Here is a 24,036-nt window from a genome sequence, read left to right on the forward strand (position 1 = left end):
CAAGGTGAACAGCTCCTCAATCCAGAATTTAGTCTTACTGACGTTTGTTCATATCTGGGTATGACAAGTGCTGTAGGCACTTGGTAAGCATATGCTCAGTGAGGAAATTCATTCTTCCTGGAACAGATTGGGCTTGATGCCAATTACTGGGAAGGATGAAGAGGCCCCTAGTGGGACTGAAACTAGTTAATGAATTCCATCACTCTGTCAAGGACATGAACTACTTGTTAGAGGGCACAATTTAAAAACCCAGAGGTTAGTGCCCTCCTTTATTAGCATGGGCTAATTCTGATCAATCCATGATACAAAGCTCAGCCTCTAAACTAGCTAAAACAATAAATCCAACTACACCAAACCCACTGTGATTTTTTTGCAATTTCACTGAAGATTTTCAGAGGCTTGGGGGTGGGAGGAGTTTAAATAAGTCTCTTCTCCTAAAATCTTCTGATTCTCTTGTGGGAAATGGGGTAGGTTGGAGGGTCACCCTATTTCTTTAACCTTCTTCCACACCGTCAATTACCTCTCCCTTCAACAAGCTCCCTTCTGCCCAGCAACCTGGCTAGGGAGGCTCCCTTTTGCCCCACAAAGGGGTTATCCCAGCATCTTTCCCTCAAACCCAACCTCCTCCCTCCAAAAACCTTCACACAACAGTTATCAAGAAGATATTTTCTCCATATCGTTAGGAGCTGTACAAGTGTATTTTCTTGTGTGAGGTTGGATACATTTATACATCTACTTACTAACTTTGAGAAATTTATTTCATGTACCTGAAATTCATCTTCTATAGGTAAAATAGAGACTGAGGAAAGGTTGACAGTTTGGCTTAAGGGACAATCCTGTGCTGGGATTGCCACTTTCTACCTGGGTACCATGGACAAATTACCTAGGATCTTCAAGTTTTAGATTCCAGAGTGATGAAATGGGGAAATAAGAGTACCTGTCCCACAGAAGAGGTGATGGTTTGTCATGTAACTCTTGCAACATGAAGAGGGCTTCACATTCTTCCTGGCACATGACAAGTGCTCAAAAACATTAGCAATTATTTTTTATCTTAGCAATACTTAACAGAGCAAGGAGAATATGTTTCAATCACATATTTTGTCCCAAACATATGGAGTGGTTTTAAATGTGTCTGCCAATTTTTGTCACTCTAGCAAGAAAGGCAGTTGAATTTCACTTTTCAAGAATATGGGCTGGCTTAAGGGCCTTGTTTTTAACCAGTTAAACTGGGCAGAAGCAATGACATGTGACTTTGGAGGCTACGTTAGAAAAGGCAATACAGTTTCCACCTGGCTCTTTCTTTTGTGTCTTGAGACATTTGCTCTTGGAAGCCAGACACAACGCTGTGAAGAAGCTTAGAGCACACAGAGAAGTCATGTGTAAATGTTCTGGCCAACAGCCCCAGTCGAGGTTCTAGCTGATGGTCAGCAGCAATCAGCTACTAGACATGTGGAGGGGAAGCCTTCATCATGACTCCTCAGCACTGTTTGACTACAACCAAGATCTCAAATGATAGCCATCTAGCTGAGGTCGGGGTAGGCACACACAGGTGAGGGGTACATGGTGGTGGTGAGTCTTGACAGGAGTTGCCATTTATGTTCTTTGTTCTTATCTCCTAGCTTAAAAACTGAGTGAGTTTCATAGATGTAGAACAACATATGAGTTTCATGTCATCATCTAAGTGGCATCATTTTTAGGCACGTTGACAAGTATACCGCCATTTTGTTCCCTGAAATGTTCCCTGTGTCACTGAGCTACTCCACCCCCATCTTTCCTGTCATCCTCGTGACAATTATCAGGCTGTCAGGTCATTTCTTTGATCTCACAGGGATGTTAATCTTGGCCATGGAAATTACAGACACCGAGGATGGGCTGGTAAGGGGTTTTGGTGCCCATCAAAGCTCATCCTATGTAGCTTGTTGTTCTGGTCATGGAGAAAACATTATCTTCCTGCCTCAGGAGTTGTGCTTCATAAAATCTTTTGTAGTGAAAAAAGAGAAAGGCAAAATCCAGTCTGAGGGAGCTAATAGCCTGCTGTGAGGTATAAGGACAACACGTACACATCAGTTGGATTGTTCCTTGTAACCCCATCTGTTTGATTTAATTCCATCCAACAAGAAGGACAGTGTGAAGTGCAGGACTATGTTGGGGGTGGGGGCAAGTTATATGGAGAAAGTGCTTCAAAATAAAAAACTTATATTAAAAAATAAAAATTATATATTAAAGTTAAAACTAAAAAAAAAGAGAAAGTACTTCAAGAAATTGTCTCCTCATTGTCAGTCCATGGGTAGGTAGATCTGACAAAGATTAACACAGAAAGCCCTAGCCGAAGTCTTCTTTGTAAACATGAATTAGCTAGAACATGCTGATTACTAGCCCTCTTCCATAGAGTCCTAGAACATTAATCTGAGAAGAACTCTATTATTCCCTTAAAATTATTAAGCCCAGTGATTGGTGTGACTTGCAAGTTACATGGGCAAACAGGAACAGAGCTGAGAGCTACAGTACAAGCTTTTGATTCCAACCTTATGGCTCTGGGTTCTAAATGTAACCCTTTTAAGTTGCTGACCTTAACCTGGCCATTCCCCATGCCTTAATTCTGGGGGTCAATGATATCTTGATTGAGCTTCTCAGAGAGCAGCTGGGTTCTTACTTTGAGGTCAGTAGAGAAAACTTGAACTCTTGGCATTTTCCAGGAGGATAGGAAAAATTATCTGACCTATGCTGTGGTCAGAGTGACCTTTCTAAAACAACATTATATGGTGGCATAGAATCCTATGGCCATCTTAATACTCATTACACTAATAATTTTTTGGTGTCTGTCTTTGACCCTGGGCTATCCACTCTATGAGGGTAGGAACATGGCAGTCATATTGACCAGGGTATCCTAGAGTAGTGCTGGCATATGCTAAGTGCACAATAAATATAAATATTTGTTGATATGTGTATAGATAAGTGGTTGTTGCTCATCTGATGTAAAATGTTTCAAATAGCTTTCCATGTTCTGCTGGCCTAGAAGATCTGCCAGCACCCCACTTCCACCATGAGCTGGTTTCTGCTTACTTTCTGGGCTTATTGTCTCCTTTGGAAATTAAGTCAAGACTTACTGAGTGCCTCACAACTCCCAGAAATTCATGTTGTTTGCTACCCCTTTCCATCCTTCGCCCAACCCCTGGACTTCACTTCATTCCCTCTCTCTTAATGTCCTTCACCCCTGCTGGCAATGCCTGAATTTCTACTCTTCCATAAGTCACTTAACCTGATTCCCCAATATTTAAATCTCCCAGTATTCCAAAGCTCTTCCTAATTCACACCTTGCAGTGGCTCTTGTCAATGTATGGCAATGATTGTTTACAGGCCTTCCTCATTCACTGGAACAGGAGCCCTTGAGGGAGGGGCCTTTTTAACTTTATCTCAGAGATAAGACGCTCTATAAATACTTGATGAATGAACAAAAAAATGACATCTCTTTGAAATCTTGGCATTATCTGGAAGTATGGAAATGTATCCACATTTTTAGAAGTCATCATTGTCCATTTGGTTCATTCTTTAGGCTTATAAAACCTCTATGGCTCTGAGTTCAGATGAGAAATCCACCATGAGCCAATTTCCCTCTGAGCTGGGCTCCTCAATAGAAAGTTCCACAGGATAGTTCAGTCCAAGATTACTAGGAAAAGTTTGTCTTTATGCCTTGAAAAGACATTAACACTTGGATCTGAATACCTTATGACTTCATTTGTACTATGTTTTGCTATTCTCAAAATGCCTGCATAGGTATGTTCACGTGAACTTTGTGATAACCCTGTGGGGCAGGTGGTGTGATACCAGCTCCCCTGGGGACAGATGAGAAAATTCAGGTTGAAAGAAGTTAAGGCACTTGCCCAAGGTCACACAGCAGAGCTGGGACTAGAACCCAGTTGAGCTCTTTTTCCACAATATCATAACCTTATGAACTGGCTGCCTAGAACTACACACCTTGGCTACTTGTCAAGAAAGCCCCAGAACATTCCCGAGCCTGGGAGTGCATGGAGTACATGTGCACGTGCACAGTGAGGGTGCCTCACCCAGGTCTGTGAGCATGGTTGTGCCCTCTCATCCCACCACGAGGGGTACAGGCAGCACTGGGCCTCCAGTCAGGCTCTTGCACACTGGGTCGGCAACTGTCCTGAGCCGGTGACAGAATCGGGCAGTGACTTGTCTCACATCCAAACAGACATATTTAATAGACACTTTGAACTTATAGAAAGATTGAGGTTATTCACCTAACAAAAACATGGATTCCATGTTAGTTATCAGATATCCAGGAATGCTTTCTTTCCTTTACCAGTTAAGTAGACTTGAGCACAGAAAGTTAAAAAAGAGAAACTGGGTCCCCCTTCAGGAGCTCCCTGTGATGGTTCAGTTCCATCACTGTCTTTTGCTTACTGAAGCAACATATTCTGACTTCCCAGTGTTTTGTCACTTAGGGTGATCTCTGAAGGTGGATGCTCATGCCCCAGGCATAGTGTCAGAAAATCCGCTGGGGTGAGAGAGGGAAAAAGAAAACTTCTATTTCTGTTCAGTTCATCTCAGTGTTTCTTAATTTCAATTTTGTGTGTTTTATTACACACATATGTAATTAATTCAGTAGTACACACAGAACACACAGACACACACACACATTTGTATATAGTATGTCCTCAGAGTTTGGAAACCACTGTTTCACAATAAGGAAATCCATGCCACACCTCTCTGGTATTTTGCTCTCCACTCAGAAAGCTATGAGCTCCTCGCGATGGCCGTCACCATGGCCTGATCTCTTCTGGCTGACCTGGTTGCCTTGTGAAGCACAGAAGCACAATGCACGCACTTTCTCTCCTCCCAGGATGCCCCACCTGCTCTGTAATCCCTTCGGACATTTGGGAAGAGCTGGAAAGCAAAGAGAAAGGGGAGGGAAGGGTCTCTCTTGCCTTTGGTGGCTCTTGCTCAGACCGACAGCCTATCCAGAGCAAGCCAGTGCATTTCCCCACTCCAATTCTCACACGCTTTCTTCTCCAGCTCCTGTGAATGTTTGCTTCCCACTCTTTGCCAAATAAACCAGAACAGTGAGACTCAGCCTGAAATCACAGGCTCCTGAGCCTCCATGCTTGTTTTGAAATTTGAAGGAACTTAATTGATTCTAGATAATCTCCATTTGATTGGAAAAGGGGGACAGAGCCTGTAAAAGGTCGCAGATTTCCTAAGGATATCTTCCCTAATTATTAAAGCTAGTTAAGATTAACTTGGCAGGGAAAAACTATGTTCCGGGGAGAGTCAATCACAGTCCAGGGACCAAAGACCCTGGCAACTAGACCCCCTAGTCCCTTTCCCACATGCGTTGTTCTGCAGCGGCCCAGGATGCTGAACAGACCGGAAACCCTAAAGAGGCCCTGCCCCTGGGACCTAAGTTATTTAGCTAAATCTACTCCATCCGTGTCTAACAAATTCTGCCCCTTCTTTAAGCCAGCAGTGACTAAGAATTCATAGTCCTGAGAAGTCTAGGTAGAATATTTAGACCTAGACTTCCAATTTAAAAATAAATAATAATTCTTAATAGCACTTGAAAATACTACCACTTCAGACTCTTTGTTCTTTCCTCTCCCCTTTTGAAAGCATGCTTCAGTGTATTGTTTCTTTTCATTGTCTTGTTAGTCCTCCGAGAACAGCTAACTCTAGGATAGTTACGAACACCTTCCTCCCACCCTCCATATTCTCAAATCTTTTAAGAACTTCCTGAGTCTTGCTTGGTTCAAAGTCTTGCTCCTCTCAAGAGCACCCACATTTAAATCAGGGAAGACAAATAAATGGCTAAATATGACTAGCAGGACCCTCGTAAGTGATCATCCCACAGAAGACTGGATCTTTCTTTAAGACAAGTAAGGGCTCAGTCATTCCCATCTGTGGATGGAGGAAGCCAGTGAGGCTCAGCCCCTATTATTAGCAGTAATAATAATGACAATACCTAGACTTGCTTAGTATTTACTCTATGCCTGACACTCTTCTAAGTGCTTCACAAAGATTGGTTTATTTAATCCTCAAGCACACTGATGATTCTATTATCCCTTAGTTTTCAGATGATCAAACTAAGGCACCAGGAGGGTAATTTGCCTGAGGTCACACAGCCCCTGAATAACTGGTTTCACATCCTAGGAGTCTGGCCCCAGGATCTTTTTAGTGATTTGTCTTAAATCATGGAGTCAGTGGTAAGAACTGGGACCCAAAATTTTAGTCTCTTAAGTTAAACATGCTCTTTTCTGTACTAAGCTCTACATTCCCAGATTTGATGGATTTTAAGTCATTTAAACGTTTCATTCCTTGAGCTACTTATTTGAAGAGCCGGTCCTGACTTCACTCTGAGGCTGAGGGTTAGAAGTTCTCTTTCTGCTCTGATTGCCACGGTCAATGCAGTTCACTTCTCAGAGAAATCATTTTCCAGACCAGTTTATTAGAAAACCATTTTGTAGGTCCATGTCTGCATGTGGCGTTTTGGACAGTCGAATTCATCTAAGAAACACCCTGGGCAGAAGCTCCAGAAGCTCAGGGCTGGACCAGGAGAACCGGAAAAGGCCCCCATGACAGTTTGCTTTGGGCAGAGCTGCCTCGGACAGGTAAATACCACTCTCCTACCTTTAAGGGCTTCCTGGAGAGACACAGCAACTCTAGACACAACTCCTCTTTATGTGTGACACTTTTCATTGGCTGGAAGTTCCCTTTCCTGATCTAGATCTTTCCTGGGGCAGCTTAACAATGACCATTCTCTGAGGGTCTGCTCTGTGCCAGCACTAAGAACTTTGTCTGCATTATCTCATTCGATCCTCAACCCCATGCGGGAAGTGCTACTATAATCCCCTTTTGTAGATGAAGTTAAGCAGAGGTAGTTTAAATAACTTGCCCAAAGTTCAATGAGTTAGTGGCACAGTCTATATTTGACTGTAGATGATCCCTCTCCAGGACCCCGTTTGTAAAGGTTACAATGGGCTGCCTCCCTCTTGAGGGTCCATCTTTTGTGTGCAGGACCCCATGCTCCTGGGAAGGGCTATTTGCTGGACTCTGGATCATAGGATTGAATGCCTGTTATTATACTGCCGCTGTTGTGTGATTTTCTTTTTTTTAACTGATAATTAGCTTTAAAAAGCCCTTATGTTCAATGTTCATTGAATGTAGGAGGTGATTAATGTGGTTGGGGATACTTTCAAGGGTATGTGCATAATATTGGGCTGGAATGGATGATGAAAGACCATTGTGGTCTCTCCTGCTGTGGGGCAGAGGTCCCTGTAGCCAGATGGCCTTGTCCTGGCCCCCAACTCCCTGTTGTCCACTTTCTGGTGCCTTTTCAACCCTCAGTGCTTCCCTGGCACCTGTGGCATCTTGTGGGCTCCCGTGCAGCTTCCTGTTTCCCGGTGGAGGTACGTAGGAGGCAGTTGGCCTGCCAAAGATCTATACCTGACCTACACTTACCTGTGCATTCTGGTTAGCAGGCCTTACTTTCTAACACTTTAACACTTTTCAACACTTCAATGCTTGGGGATTTTAAACCTCCCCAGCCCCGGATCATCAAAGTAGAACCATTATTGGTCTGCCAATACAGCGCTAATTTGTGGGAAGGAAACAGGGAATTGATGCTGTTGGCAATAACTATAAGCATGCTGCATAGCACTCATTTAGTATTATTAAAGCGAATTTACACATATAGATTTATATACGTACCTCAAGACTGGGATGGAACTTGCTCAACAAATGTAATATGAAGAATTATGGTGGGCCCAGAACACCAACACACTCCCTTACCGTTCTCCAGGACACACACTTCTCCTTTGCCTGAATCCTATTCATCTTTCCCGGGGTTCTCACTAAGCTAGGTCAGGGGCCTGCCTTGTGCTTCCCAGCCCAGGCCTGGTCACACTTTACCGTACTTACATGTGCCACTAGCCAGCAACTTGGGCTGCTCTGTGTGGGCAGAGAAGGGGGTCTGTCTTATTCACCACTGTATCCTTACTGCTATGCACTGGGTGTGGCATAGGGAGGAATTCAAGAATATTTATTACATGAATAAATAGATTAATGATATCTCCAAGATCTACTGAACTGCTTCCATCAAAACTTATAGGAGGATCATGCAAAAACTACTGCTACCTGAACCAGCTGCTAGAGAGCTGTTAAAATATATACATAGCACGGTCCCCCGCAGCCAAAGTCCTCATTTTGACCCAAGGCAGGCAACCAGCCTTCTGCTCACTGAAGCTCCTTACACACACCCAAAGCGGGCTATTCGTCTTCTTGTAAACTGAACCAGGTTATTTAGGTAACTTTCCTAAGCCCTACATGGGACTTCTCAAAACATGACTGTCTTGAGGCTTATGAAAGAGAGTATCAAATGTGCTCAAAATGAAGCTGAAGCTAACGGATTCACTTCCTTAATGATGGACTGAGAAGCGCTACTTTGGCATGGGTTTTGTTTTGGATTTTGATCTAGGAATCAGTTTCCTGTTGATTACAGCATGCAAAACATGCCAGTATTTCACACAGACATATGTTCCCTAGCTGATTCCGTTAAGGCAGTGTTTTTTAAGTCTCACTTTGTCCCCTCCTCCCACCCTCCACTCCCCACACCCCACCCCCAGGAGACATTTGGCAATGTCTAGAATCATTTTTGATTGTCATAATTTGGAAGGGATGCTACTGGCATCTGGTGGGTAGAGACAAGGGAGACTGCCAAAGGTCCTACAATGCATTGGATAGCCCCCACAGCAGAGAATGATCTCACCCGAAATGTCAATAGTTCTAGGGTTGAGAAGCCCTGCATTGAGGTCACTCTGTAGACACCTTGGTGCACAAGAACTAGGCCCTGTTTATCTGCGTAGTGCTTTCCAAGATGTGTGGAAACAAAGCAGAAAAAAAACCAAGATAAAAAGCAGTAAGAAGGCTGTGGCTCTTCCCCAGCCTATGATTTAGAAATTAAGATGCACAGCCTGTTTCTAAAGTAGAATAATTCCATTTGGGGAGGTTTCCTGGGTAGATCCCAGTCCTGGATCAAAGAATCTCCTATGGAAATATAATAAACGGCATTTAGATGGACTTGAACAGACCCTCGAGTGTGAAAAGTTTTGGTGAATTCAAAACCATATTTGTTTTCCACATTGAATATGTTCAGGTCATTTTCTTTTCCTAATAAGATAACCATTTGGACAAAAATATCCACTTGAAATGCAGGTGAAATGTAAACTGCTACTCTTCTACACAGACAATCCAGTGTATTTATACTTAATCCATAAAGGCATGATGTTACAAAACACATTTGTATATTGTGAAGCCATCTGGCATCAAATTTTCCAATTTATAGACAACTTTGTATTTACATAACAAATTATTAAATCAACCATTTTTCCGGTTTATAAAAGGTCGCTGAGGTACACACACAGTGTGTATAAAAGCAGATAAGGCTGATAATACATATTTACAGTAGATACAAATTAATCTTTCATATTTGAAGATAATGCTTTTTATATATTTTTTCTGTATCAGACTCCCCACTGTTAGCAGGATTTCCCATGCTTGAGTTGTTTATTGCTTTTTGGCTCACTGATTTAATATTCACTTCTGGGTTGTTTACACGTATGAATTACTAATGTTCTTATCTCTTTGGCTAATGCAAATGTGATAGAGTGAATGAAAGAAAAAGATAAATTAATTCAATATTACAGTTCTGGCTGGTTGATGTCATTTTTTCATAGCCCCCAAATGAATCAAGTAATGCACAACTCATTTTATACACTACATTTGAAAAATCTTGAGACTTGTGTTACACCATTTGGGCATAAATGGGCAAAGTAAACAAGGTATCAGATTTTCAGTAAGGTCTAGAATCTTGGCTTTCTCGTCAGAAAGAGCAATGTCACCAGCATCTTAAGCATTTTAGATTTTTAAAATCTCAGGACAAAACCGCTTGTGACTTACAAGAACACACTGCAAACTGCAGAGAAGATTACCAAAGTTAACTAAAATGTGTTATCATGGTCTGAAATGAAAAAGGAGTCACCTCATGGGATAAGTCAGTTGGGAATCTTCATAAAACTTACAGAAAACAAAATAACAGCCCTCTGCTGTTCCCACAATTGTGCAGTGTTATGTTATAAAAAAAAAAAAAGAAGAAGATTGTGTTTACTTGAAAAACAGACATTGCAAATAACTCAAAGTCAGGGTCCAAATACAAGACTAGAAGTGGCCCATGATCTCACAAGGGATGAATATTTTTAAAGCATTTACATTCACAATGAGACTGAAAACTACAAACCAAAAAATATTCCTTTAAATAAATAAAACCCCTGATAGCTATTAATGCAACAAATGAGACAAATCAAACAAGAGCTGCTCGGTTAATTTTCATTCATTTGAAATAGTTTTTAAAAATTACTTAAAGGTGTAGTTTATTCTCCTTGTGCTTCCTAAGACTGTTAAGGGACACAAAATAAAATCAGATTTTCTTTTCCAAGAGGGATATTATGTTCTTTAAAGGAGCAAAAATTTTTCATTATTTCCATTGTCAGATTTGTTGGGGGAAAAAAAAGAGTTTGCTTATTTTAGGGAATAAAAAATGTAATAATGTAGAAGGGCTAGCCTTCATTTTTAAAAAAATGAACTGGCTTCAATACAAAGAGAAAGAAATGGCTCTATGGGCAAAATTCAAGTATGAGTGACCAAGTTTTTAATTGTAAAGTAGGTGCAACATTTAAAAAAATGTTACAGCACTGCATGACCTGTAATGTTAACAATATTTACATTAACTGCTTACATGAAACCATAGAACTGTAAAAGAGAGGGGAAAAAAGCCCGTGTGGACTGAAACAACAACACCTAGCATCCACATCAAAGCCGTAAGGAACCAGTGAAATCATGGGCACAAACATACTTTACATGGTCTACTGATGTAAAGTGCACATGGGTGGGGAAGCACACACCTAATTAGCTTGAACTATCTAAAAGAAGGCTCGGTGGACACAAACTCAGTCTAAAGACGGACAGCAAGGGCTAAAAAACTTCTACATATCAACACACACACACACATATGCAGACACTGCAACACACAAACACACACATGTGTCTACCTGGGAATAAAAACAACCCAACCATGTAGACGAAACAGTAGAAAAGCAGGTTGGTGGCAAAAAATTTAAAAAAAAGGACATCTATGGTTTAAACATACCGAACACACAAAGACATATCAACAAACTATGCGAAAGATGACTCGGGGTGACTGCATGGGAAGGACTGGCAGGCAATCCCATGGTTACATGAAAGACACAATGAACCTACCCCCAGAAGGAAGGGTTCCTGCCTCCAGGCCGAGAAGCCCAGGGTAGCCAGTTGCATTCCATCAGGCTTGGGGGTAGGGGTGAGGATAGGAGTGGAAGGACAGGGAGACACAGGAGACCGGGGGAAGAGCTGAGAGCTGTTGCTATCAAAAGTGAGCCCAGATGGAGTGCTCTGTGCTGTGGCCCCAAGAAACCAACTGGAAGAATGACCTTGGTCTCCTTTTTCCTGAGTTACTGGGACTCTGCTACATCATGGGACTGAGGAGTATGGGGGGGTGTATGAGAGAGGAAAGATAACAGAGGTGGTGGGCATTTGGGGGTCTGGAGCCTGCTGTCGAAAGGCTCCCAGTAACTGGAGGTTTAAGCTGTTGAGTGAGCCCCAGGCTAGGGGACAAGGCAGGGAGTGCTCTGGGGGTTTAAGGGTTTGGGGGTGGGGGCTGGTGATTCTAAGAATAAAGGGATAATGGATCCCTTCTTTTGACAATCCATTAATGGAAGTCAGGCTGGAGGCCTGAAACTTCACTCAAGTGATTGGGAGATAGGGTTAGACCACCACCACAAAAATTGTGAAAAAAAGACGGAAGATTATGTTGTGCTACATTTCTTATTAATAACCTTGTACTTTACAATGGCTCACAGTTTTAGGTTTGTATACTTGTAATGTAGTATTTTCTCTCTACATTTGTTTCACATTTTTTCTTACTTAATATAATATAAATAATTTGGTTAATAGATTTAACCTGCACATTTCAGCCACATTAATATATATAAGAATCTGTTAATGGTATAAATAATTCTTTAAATAAAATAAATCTGATATGTTACATAATACTGATAAAAAATTACCATTGCTAATAATTTTGTAAGCCACCTTCACTTCTTAGTAACACTGATGAATGGCTATGAAACCTGCTTTGATGATTCGTATTTCTTCTTGCCACTACAAAAAAACTGAATTATAATCAACCTTACTTCTGATAATGGTTTCGAAGTGGGGCTTTTGCCTCCATGTATGGAAACAGAGAGTTTTATCTTGTCAGGTACTGTCTGCAAACAAATTCCACTCTGAGTGTCAATGGTGGTGCAGCATAAGCTAGCTAGATCAATAGGTGGCTATCAAACGTTAACTACAGAAATGACTGAGTAAAATACTCCATCTAAGATTTTTTTTTATAAAACCTATTCTACTTTAAAACTTAGGTAAAAAAAATATGCAACAAATGGTTGCAGTTTCTGAATTCTTAATTTAGACCTGTGAGCCCTCATCCCTTTAGAAATCTGCAAGGTTTTGATTTCGTAGGCACCCGAAATCGAGTCCAGTGCTGCCAGGCAAGGTTCATTCCAAACAGACAATATAAATGGACACTCGGTGGTGTGCAGTGTATGTCATCATTCAGGTACTACATCATCATGCCTTTTCTCTGCTGTTAAATACAAAAACAGCATCTGTTACATTATCATAGAAAAGCCTTTAGGTTGTATTTTTATTTATCACTTTACACTGGTAGTCTCTGGTAGGTGTACTCCATAGAAACCAAAGAATTTTGTACACTATTTCTTTGTACAATAAAAGATAAAGTGTGCATTAGGTACGCTTGTACATGACAATATTGTACAATATTTACACTTCTGATATCACCGTGAAATTCTGTATTTTCTATGTACAACATCGAAAAGTCTTCCGAAACATTTGGACATTTCTTATAATCACAATTTTAGCATTATAGAAAAAGTTTCTCAGTAATCTCTTGACCGTTTATCACTCTCATCAGTCAGGGGTTTTGATTGGTTTTCCAGCCTTCTTTATCTTTCCTGTTCAAAAAAATATTGTATCACTGTTTCTTTTAGCACCCTGTGGTGGTGGTAGCGATCTGCCATAGCATAAATACTGATATAACAGTGGATATATCAATACCTATCTATAGAGAGATTTATCTGTGCACGTTCCTTTAATAAACACTGCGCATTGGTGGAGTAGTCCCTGTTATCTGGAGATCTTCCTCCTCTTGGGTTTGGGGGGTCTCATTTGTCTGTCTCCCTGTGGGATTTGGTGAACCTGGAAATAAAGAGGTGGAAAAAAAAAAAAAACAACAACAGAGGTTGAAAGTACAAACACCATACAATTTCTGACAAAGAAACAGGGGAAAGAATAGAGTCCACCTTTCCTTTTCAATCACTGATATCATGGGGCATTTACATTTTCTGTCAAGACCCCAGATCTCAGCGTGCCCATAGTCACTACAGAGAAGGAGGAATCCTAGGAACTGATAAGCAGAACAACACCGTGGGAACCCCATAAACGGTGGGACTCCAAAGAGGAACCAGAGAAAATCAAGTGTGGAAAATGCAGTGTGCCATTGCTACCCCTGCTGCCCACTTAAGACAGAAATAAAGCCTTTCCTGTTGGCGATCCCTAGATCACCAATTTCAGTAGAGTCTAGAAAAGTGGAAAGATACATACCAAACATGTTTTCTTCTTTCCTTCGTCACCCGACTTATTTTACAACTACCAAGGAGGGTCAGAACCGTGGTAAGACTACGCACATGGCTCAGCCCAAGGAAGTTTATTCCTGAGAAGACTTGCGGAGTGAAAATGAGAAAACCACTACCATCTATTGGCAGATCTGAGCTTGTATAGTCTGGGATGAGCAAGTAGTACAACTCATCTGTAGATGCTAATGAAGAAACTGTAGCAATTAGGGCTGTGTGTCAGACTGGGCAGGGGTGGAGCATGGCAGGGCACGATCACCAGGTATCAGACAGCAGGTATGGTTCTGAGGGGCAGAGGACAGGTACTAGTAGGTGTAGTGCCCCACATTGTATGTGGCTACTGAGAGGAGAGGGCAAGATCAAGACCTAGGAAAGGCAGCCTAGTCCCAAGGCAGTGGTGTAGCTAATGCCTAAAAACCAGCTCCCTGTGGAGGGACAAAAGCCTATTGTAGCATTTGCCAATTTCCATGGTGTAAACACTTCCACCATAGCCAATTTCAAAGCTACCAACATAATGTCACAACTCATAGTTAGGAGAGGTGCCCAATCAGTTCTCAAGGTCCACTACAAGTTGACTTAATTGTACATTTTAAAAATAATGTTTAGATACACAGCAGAGGCCAATGCTACTCAAAGTCAAATGTAAAAAGCTTTAAAATAATTAAATTTTGAAAGTAACATTTATAAGTTTCTCAAACTGCCTCTTCCTCCTAACCTGTCCGTATACATTTTTTAAAACCACTAGTTTCTGATGAAGAGCCATAACTGAAAACTTGTTATAATTGAGGAAAGAAGACTATTCAAGACTGCAAACAAGTCTTCGTAATTTGTGGAACAAATGTGGCCCGAAAAGGTATTTTGTTTAGTTGTATGATGTTTTAATGTTTAAAAAATCGTTGTCAACAGTAAAAAAAAAAAAAAAAATGGGGAAATTTCAATTCCAGACTTTTAGCGTCTTATGAAAAATTGGAAGAGCTTGCAACTCTGGCATAATTTCCCATACGGTTGAGATCTGCTGGAGCATGGAAGAAGAAGCTCCTTCTGGAGAGAGCATGGTCTCCAGGTTGCCACAATTCCCACCAGTCCTGACTGCCTGATGGCCACAAAGGCCAAATGTCCTGCAGCAAAGACCAGCAAGATGCTCACCAAACCCATTTTCTCTTCATCCTGAAAAGACACGTCATCTATTACATTTCCCAGTCCATTTGAGTTAAGAAACCCATACGATGGGGTCAGACCAGAGGAAAAGCAGCAGAAGTGATGAGACTATCCTGGAAGCCCTCTGCTTATACTCTTCTCCCACCTGCTGGATGGATGCAAGTGACATGAAGGAGCACTCTGAGGCCCTAAGGAATGGTGGACACTAGATGGAGAAAGAAGAACCTGAGTGTCTGAATGACTGTGTGCAGCAAGCCTTTCCCCAACCAGCACCACACTGAAGTGAGCAATAGCCTTTACTGTGTTGAGCCTCTAAGGCAACCTACCCTGACCTCTTGGATGGCATTTCTCAATCCCCTTTAGTTGCTGTTTTTCTCACAGCTGCCTCACTTTACTTATTGATAGTATTTGCCTGGCCTTAGAAGGTGTTTAAATTTACAATCCCTGCTTTAGACCTTTCCTAAATTCTATCAGGACATTTAACACCTGAGGGTCTTAATTCACCCATCTGCAAAATGATGGGTTGGATCACAAAATCTCTAAAGCCCATACCAACCCCAACATTCTGTGAATCTATAACCTATATCTGTCAATCAGTAGCCACCGAATGGGTTGTTAGGATCCAGATAACCTTGTTAACACAAAGTGTTGAGTAAAAGAAAGAAATTAGCTTTCATTGCTGAATAGCCTTAGATAATTTACATTTTTTTAGAAATTACCAAAATTATATTTTGAGTGTTTACACTGGCCAGTATGTGAATTAGAGGAAAATGATTAAACTTCTCACACGCAATACTATTGTATGAACCGTTCAGTACAAATGTAAAGAAAGAATAGACTCAACCTCTCAAAAACCAGAGGTTACAGTGTTCAATAATTTAACAATAGGATTTTGTGCCAAATATTTTCCTTTTTAGGTAACAGTAGAAAGGAAATGAGAGGTCCAAGAGGTCTGTCCACTCTTGATCTTGACCCTATTGTTCAATTTCCCTTTTTTTGTTCTATGGCCAAAGCAAAATTTGCATTATTGACAATTTAGGCAGCAGTAGTGGCCACTGTTATTCAGAGTCAAACGCAGAAACCTGTGGTTTGAGCTGGAATATTGTGCTGCTCACATTTAGAAAATATGTTATGTGGGAAAAATGAGTTATCTCTGAGAAAAAGACATAGTTAATACTACTAGGTTATTTTTTCTTAAATTACTTTGAATCTTTTCTGATATCAGTCTTTTTTTGAGATCAGTCTTTTTTTTGAGCCTAGTAATTTAGTATTGCTACGTGAGTTGCTTGTCAATATTTAAGAGACTTTACCAAAAAGTGTAATACAATTTATTTTCAAAGAAACACAGTATAATGGAAAAATAAATTAACTTACAGTCCCAGACATTTTGTCCAGTTCACTCATGGCCTCATGAATAGCAGCTTCTAAATGGTTATTTAGCTTTCCACTTCTGGAATTAATGGAAAGAACACACCAGATTAATAAATTAAGGAAACAAAGTCTCAATGTAATCCCCTAATCAAAAAACAGAAGTACCAATTCCACCAAAGAAAGTCAATTTATATTCACATATGAAAAATCAGATGATAAACGCTCCGGGATTCTCACCACTGAATATTAATAATAAAGTCACTGAACAAGGAAAAAGTGGAACACATGATAGGGGACAATGGATTCTTTCCCCTTCCACATGCTTCTTCCTCCGTCCGATGCTTTTGCAAGAAACCTGGGCCATGCGTCTCCTTGCCCGCAGAGATGCAGCTTGTCCTCCAGGATTCCAGCCTGCCCTGCATTGCCTCTGTTCGCGCTCCTCTCTTTTCGGGCAGCCGGGTGGTGCAGCCGCGGGGAGGCTGGAGGGGCTGAACTGCACACTCTGGCCACTAGGGAGCTCCCTCTGCTCTCTCTGACGCGTCCTGGCTTCCAGAGTTGAGCAAGTGAAGGCTGAAATCTGGTGTGCCTAAGCACGCACGTTGCACGTTCTAGGTGGGAAACAGCTTCGCTTGTCACGCCCACGGCTCCCTCCATGCCTGGGCCCACCACATTTCCCTCAAAACCAAAATGACTTAAGTATCTGAACAGATAAAGAATGACTATCTCAGAGTATCTATCACTGAATTTTTTTCTCTACTCAGCACGTGTGGCCCGAATAATACAAAAGGGTACCTCTGCCACTGTTGAAACTATAGGAAGTTGTTGAAGTACTTAAAATCGGGCAAATCCACACTATCTTATCCTGTTCTGTAGTTATGTACCCTTTGTCTACTCTAACTTATTTTTTTCCATTTTTATGCATATAATTACCCAGTTATTCTGAGTACTAAGGTGATTCATTTCATTTACCTTGTCATGACAATTACTAGAAAAGGTGCAGAGATAACCATTACATAAACCTTTTCATAACAGGCTGTCAGCGTGGTTTTCTAAGAGTTAAGTCCCACCTCAGCATCTACACGGAGATTGGAAATTTGCAGTTGTGGAGGAATTTGGCTCATAGTCCCATTTAGTTTGGCTCACGTCGTGTTTAAAAACATATTTGAACTTTAGTGGAATGCCTTTAGATGAGGCCTTTCCGTTTACCACAGCCCCCACCAGGTTTTACCCTCATTCGCCGGGACTGGACAATTCACACATTTAGTTTCTGTGTATACTGCCAGGCACATCATGCATGCTCCACATATTTACTAACTAAAAATTTTGTCCAAAGCTAACACGATGTCTCGATATTTTGGGAAACATATATGAACTTAAGTCAGTTTAACTGAGAAAAAAAAAGGTTAATGTAATGGTTTTAACTAAATTATGTGGACAATACAGCACCAACTCCTTCTTCCCACCTTTTGCTGGCCTGTAAGCCAGCCTCTAGCTTTTACATTCTTCCCCTTTATTTTTAGAAATATAAACAATGCAGAAAAGTGCATAGAATAAATTAACCCCTAACAAACCCACTTCCAAGAATAAACTGATAATAAATTACCTACTTTCTTTAAGTCTTTTTAATAAAAAAAAGCTGAAATTCCCATTTGTCATCAATTCCTAATCCCATTCTCTCCTCCCCTCTTCGCCAAAGGCAACTATGTTGTGTATCTTCCTAGTATGTTTTTATATTTTTTTATTTTTAATTTTATTTATTTATTTGAGAGTGAGTGAGAGCACAAGCGGGGGGGGAGGGGCAGAAGGAGAAGCAGACTCCCCACTGAGCAGGGAGCCCCAGCAGGGCTTGGTCCCAGGACCCTGAGATCACGACCTGAGCCAAAGGCAGACATTTAACTGACTGAGCCACCCAGGAGTCCCTGTTTTTATATTTTATATGTCCACGAACAGTACCTGGTATTGTCTTTTATATGTTTTGTTTTGTTTTTTTAATATACACACAAAGGTGTCCAACAGGTATGGTACGGTATATATACTATTCTGCAACTTGTCTTTCTCCCTTATTACTGTCCAAGCACTGAGCACTGTCCAAGTTGATATTATAACCTATTCATACACTCTTTTATTTACCTACCCATTCCAGTTTTAAGGGACCATGAGCATCTTGTGGAGTTAGTTTGGGTTGCTTTTCCAGTGAGAAATTTGCTATGCCTGATGCTGAGTGACGTGAGGTGGGGGTGGGGAGCAGTCTGATCCCAGGACTCCGTAGGCCATGTAAGCTTGTCTGGGGTTGGGTTGGGGCCCCATTTATGGGCTGTTTGGCAAAGGTCTTGACAGTATCACACATCTCAATAGTTGCCTAACAATATTACACCTTGAGTAATGTGTTAAATAGATTTATCTTTACTATTTCTTTTGTATTTAAAAGTATGAATATAAATTTCAAAAGATATTTATGTTATGGATATTTATTATAATATGGGTTTACAATCAACTACGTAAAGTTCTAAATGTCTAAAATGAAGGTAAAACATTTCAATGAAAAACCATTAAAGAATTTTGGTTTTCTCATTTTTATCTTAATAGCAAAAATAGCTACTATTTATTGAAAATTGTCTATGTGCCAAGAATTGTGTTAAATCTTCATATATATTATCTCAATCCTAACAGCAAGCCTATGAGGTAGGCATTATGACAACTGTTTATATGCAATAGTTCATGACTTTTTAGGAGAACTGGTGAAACCAATTCTAACTTGATAATGAAGAAGATGGATATTTAACTACAAATAGTTTTTAAAAGTAATAAATTCAAAGAGGCATGAAAAAATTTTCCCTATTTATGAAAAATTGCAATAACATCACCATTAAAGTATAAAAATAATTCAATATTACTTGCTGAATAAAAAGAGAGAATTTAGGACTTTGTGATCTCATTCTTCAACAAGATGTTTAAAATGTTTGTAAACAGCTTGTATTAATTTAAGCTAAGTTAATAGTGTTTTTCCTTTAACAAACTTAAGTTGTTAACCAGGGGGGAAGTGACTACTTGTGGAAGAGAGAATAGATACAGAGAGGTGGGGCATGAAATTGCTTGAATGCATCAGGACATTCAAGAGGTAAAGGGAGATGCTCCCAGGTGTTAAAGCTGCAGACTAATTTTTACACTAACTGGTCAGGTCAACAAAGAATGAACTTAAAAGAAGAAGAAAAATTTCCATGAGTTCATGAAATGAATAATTAGTCAAAATTCAGTCTTGCAGTACCAAGGGACTCCCTGTGGAGTCTCTTCCACAATTTTCGATTCCCTGCTGACATTTAATAATAAACATTTTTACTAATGGACACTCTAAAACCTACTTGATTAAGCAATAGATGTTCATATAATCACATTTCTAGTTATTAATGGAGATAACTGCTACTTCTATTCTTCACTGCCTATATTGTCACACATTATCCTTATCTTCACTAATTGAGAAAAAAGGCAGGTACACATCTGTGAATGGTATAAGAAATGAGGGAAATGAAAAATTGCATGTTGCTCTACACTTTCAATTTAGAATTTAAGCAACTCACTTCATGTAGAACAGAATAAATTTGGGTGACACCTAAATGTCAAGAATCTTAGATTCTGAAACCTAATTAATAGAGAAAGTATGAAGATTGAAGAAAATTTAACATGCTGGGGCAACTGGGTGGCTCAGTTGGTTAAGTGTCCGGCTCTTAGTCTTGGCTCAGGTCATGATCTCAGGGTTGTAGGATCAAGCCCCACTTTGGACTCCATGCTCAGCGGAGAGTCTGCTTGGGATTCTCTCCCTCTCCTTCTGCCTCTCTCGTCTGTGTACTCGCACGTGTGTGCTCTCCCTCTCTCTAATAAAGAAATAAATCTTAAAAAAAAAGAAAATTTAACACGCTAAGAATAATTTCTTGCTTTTAAAGTGAAAGTATGATTTATTTTATCACTTTATCCCTTTCCAGCTTCACAAAAGTCAGATTACCAAATTTTAAGTTTATATGTATGTATAGATAGATTTGATTCTCATTTCAGTGAAAATTATTACAAATCTAAAAGCTATGGAATTTTTTTCTTTAGTGGAGGCTCTCTTTAAATTATCTATATTATAACAATGCTGCTAAGAGGTAGATATTAATATGCCCATTTTAGAAGTGAAGAATTTAGGCTCAGAGATATCAAGCAACATGCGCAAGGGTACACAGCTCTAAAGTGGTGGAAACAGGATTTGAACTCAGGCCCTGAACCAACCTTAATCATCTTATTCCAAATGCCGCCTTCCTTTTTCAGTTGCTTCTTCCCTCCTTTTCCTCTGTCTACAAAAGCAGTCAAATCTTTGTCATTTTCATGTTATTTTTCAGGAAGTTTTCATATTAAGGATAGGAAGAAGCCTAATTAATTTATATCAGCTCTCTCTACTCCCTACTTATTTGCTCTTCAACCATGGACACTTTGTTTTTACACCTTCCACTTTATTGGAAACTGTTTTCACTAAGGTTGCCCAATAGCCTCTAAATTGCCCAGTCCGAAGGAGATTTCTCAGTTCTTGTCTTACTGGACTGCTGTTTATCATTCTATTATCCTGGAAGCTTTTGGTCTTTGGTTTCTAATACCTGCTCTGCTGCGCGCCCCCCCTTCTCTTCCTCCTTTTTGATTTTTCTCATTTTCTTCATTATCTCTAGTAAATGTTCAAATGCCCAAATGGTTCAATCCTTAGCCCACCGTTCAAATGGGTGAAAGCTGTGTGATCACAGCCAATTTTACATAGTCAAATACCACTTCTTCCCAGTGTCAGACACAGTCCACGGGCACCCCACATGTATTCAACAGTCCCCCCTTATTCTCCACTTCAGTCAGTGTTTCTACCACCCACAAGGTCACCCCAGCTAAAACCCTGAAAGTTGTCCTTGATTGCTTACCCTCCACATTCTAATCAATCACCATGATGTTCTGTGAATTTTACCTTCTAAATATTTCTCGACCGCATTCCTCATCCTCCATTCTCATTGCTCCAGTTCTGGTTTGAGTCCTCATCCTCCCTCGACTTCTGCCACGTCCTCCTAAACAATGTCCCTGTCTCCAATACGGTTCCCCTAAAATTTATCCTCCATATAGCCATAGCTAAAGTGAAAATCCAACCACCTGTCCCCTCAAGCACTTCCAATAAGATAAAGGATCCTCTGGGCCCTCGCTAAGCTCTTCATGATCTGATTGCTGCTTACACCTTTGGCTGCATCTCTTACAATTTCCTGTCTGAGGGTTTATAGTGCCCCAAATCCAACTGCTGATCTCATCCAAACACTACCCCACACCACGCCACCTTGGTCCTTATTTCCTTTGTCTGGCTATGTAGTGTGTAAGGCTTGGCTCAGATATCTCCTCTAGAAAGTCTTTCTTTTCCTGAGTTTAATGCCACTTCTCTATGATCCCCAAGTATACTATACATTTGCTGCCATTGCAATTTTAACATTTTAATTGTTTCTGGATCTGTCTCCTTTGCTCAACAGTGAGTTCCAGGGACTGCAGCACAGATTTTTGCTCAATTAGCCTCCTTAAATTAGGGAATAACTAAATGATTAAATAAATAAATAAATAAAATAAATACATGATTGGGTTCAATACATCATTTGTCACCCATATAACCTTCAGCTAATTATTTAAGCTGTTTGGGTCTGAGTGTCCTCATCCATAAATGGGCTTAGTAATTCTGGCCCATTTTGTGATTGGGAGAATAAAATAATGGATTTTAAATAGTATATGCAAAATGTAAAGTATTCTACTGGGCATTTATAAGGCAAGACAGTCTGCATAGACAGTAGCATGATAAATAAGGCTGTTTTTACTAAAGTTTGCTTCATAGTTCCTTCTTTTACATCGCCAATCCATATTCTGAGCTTATGGTTTCATGACAGTTCCTTTAGATAATGCCACTTAGGACCCATGTAAATTTACCATAACTAGTAAACTAGCTTGGAAGAAAAAAAATTTAAAATTGCTATTTATTACTTACTACCTTTCAGAAATTGATTAATACCAAATTTATGGGGGAAATACAGTTCATTTCAAGGCAGTGTATTTAAATATTTGGGGGCATTATTTCATTTCTGTGTTATCAGTCGTTTTGGATATTTTGCACATCATTCAGCTAACTGGAATATCTCACTGGAGGAAAGATTTTAGGGATCTTTTACATCAAATAAACAAGTATTGTTGAATGTTCCATAGCAAATGGCCCATTGCAAATTTGTGATGTAGGTAATTTGCAATTTCCCTCCTTTCATCCAAAACTAGTTTTGTGGGCCTTATCCTACTACAAAGCTCTGCATGGTGAGAGTAGAGGGGGCTGGCCTCGTCCCTATTCCTTATTGTATCTGTAGCAAATCTGACAATTCACTCAGCCATCACGACAATCAGTACCAACTTGCTATCTTCCAAAGAAGTCCCCGACATAGGGGCACAGGAGTTTGTCTCTTGTGGTTGGCATCTTTCTGCGAGGCAGTTTATTGAGATAAAGAGTCTCCCCCAAGAGCTGTTCAGTTCTGAAATTTTATCTCTGGCACAACTATGAGAAAGAGTGCTCTTTAATAGGTACTACTGGTATCACTATGTACACAAGATACACTACTAATCATTCTGATCTCATAATTCTTAGATGTTTGATAATATGAACATTTTAGTAACTGAACAGGCATGTCAATTATATGTATTTTGAATAACTTTCCCTGTGTCTATGCAAAAGCGCATTTGTATGTCTCTACCTTAAAATGAAATAATAATTATGATACGCAAAACTACATTGTATTACAGTGGAAACTGTGTTTCAAACATTATCTACTTGTCCATACAACATTTACCCAGAATGTAAAGATCTAGAAATACTTGAATAATAATGTCTCAAAGTACAACTTCTTGTCATAATTCCAAAGAAAACCTATTATTCCTGCCCTAAGAAAAAAGAATTACTTATCATCACTTTGACTAACAGTTAATCTGCCAAAATTATTTACCTGTGTACAATTGGGGCTATCTCCCCATTCCTACTCCCAAAGGGATAGACTTCAGCTACACTTTTATTTTTCTATTTTATTTATTTAATTTTGGTTTTTTTTTTTTAGTAATCTCTGCACGCAGCAGGGGGCTTGAACTCATGACTTTGAAATCAAGAGTCCCATGCTCTTCTGACTGAGCCAGCCAGGCGCCCCTTGCTACACTTTTAGAGACTATTTAATTGCTACGAGAGTGTTTCTTTCCCAGTAAATAAGAGGGATGGAGATGGAGGGAGTGAGGAAAGAGCTCATGAAGAGGGAAATCCCACACAACAGTACAGATTGTTAAGAAAAGAAAATATTTTCTGTAGCTAACTTGGCTTAACTATAATGGTCCTCTTGGACCTGTACTTAGGCAGGCCCTAAGGTGGATAAAATTAGTGAGATTTTCTTGTCCCTATGAACAAAAACCAGTAAATTATATCCGTGGAAAATAAAATGGCAGAAAAAAGAATCGTTGCTTACTTTCTGTTCCTTTTCCGGGCTCGACTGTAGGCTTCTAAACCTTCTGTTAGTGTCTTCAACTTCTCGGGCTCCACCTGAGTGAAGGCATGAAGACCAAACCATATTACCCAGGCCTGCAATTGTTAACATCATTTTCACTTTCCTGCTGGGGGAAGGGAGGCTTAACT

General features: G+C 40.1%; 1 protein-coding gene and 1 long non-coding RNA gene across 7 annotated transcripts in view; one reads left to right on the forward strand and one right to left on the reverse strand.

Annotated features, from left to right (window-relative positions):
- The window catches only part of LOC114202767 (uncharacterized), a 55,852-nt gene that overhangs the window by 15,943 nt on the left and 15,873 nt on the right, over window positions 1-24,036 (forward strand). For 2 of the 5 annotated variants that reach the window (XR_003607859.2, XR_003607860.2), the window contains exons 2-3: window positions 6,483-6,626; window positions 14,563-14,670. The exons of 1 other annotated variant lie outside the window; for it this stretch is intronic. This is a non-coding gene — a long non-coding RNA (uncharacterized LOC114202767). The remainder of the gene's footprint in view (window positions 1-6,482; window positions 6,627-14,562; window positions 14,671-24,036) is intronic. 2 more of the 5 variants (XR_003607861.2, XR_003607862.2) reach the window with 2 other exon arrangements.
- MBD5 (methyl-CpG binding domain protein 5) overlaps window positions 12,529-24,036 on the reverse strand; it is a 433,194-nt gene continuing 421,686 nt past the window's right edge. For both annotated transcript variants that reach the window (XM_088021713.1, XM_088021712.1), the window contains 3 exons: window positions 23,870-23,943; window positions 16,350-16,425; window positions 12,529-13,383 (listed from right to left, as the gene is read on the reverse strand). In XM_088021713.1, coding sequence (XP_087877839.1) covers window positions 13,312-13,383; window positions 16,350-16,425; window positions 23,870-23,943 — 222 coding nt within the window. In that variant the 3' untranslated portion in view covers window positions 12,529-13,311. The remainder of the gene's footprint in view (window positions 13,384-16,349; window positions 16,426-23,869; window positions 23,944-24,036) is intronic.

This window comes from Eumetopias jubatus, unplaced genomic scaffold, assembly GCF_037043125.1.
Source record: "Eumetopias jubatus isolate StellerSeaLion01/CBP00866 unplaced genomic scaffold, mEumJub1_p1.0 scaffold_3, whole genome shotgun sequence".
In the NCBI taxonomy this organism is placed as follows: Eukaryota; Metazoa; Chordata; class Mammalia; order Carnivora; family Otariidae; genus Eumetopias; species Eumetopias jubatus.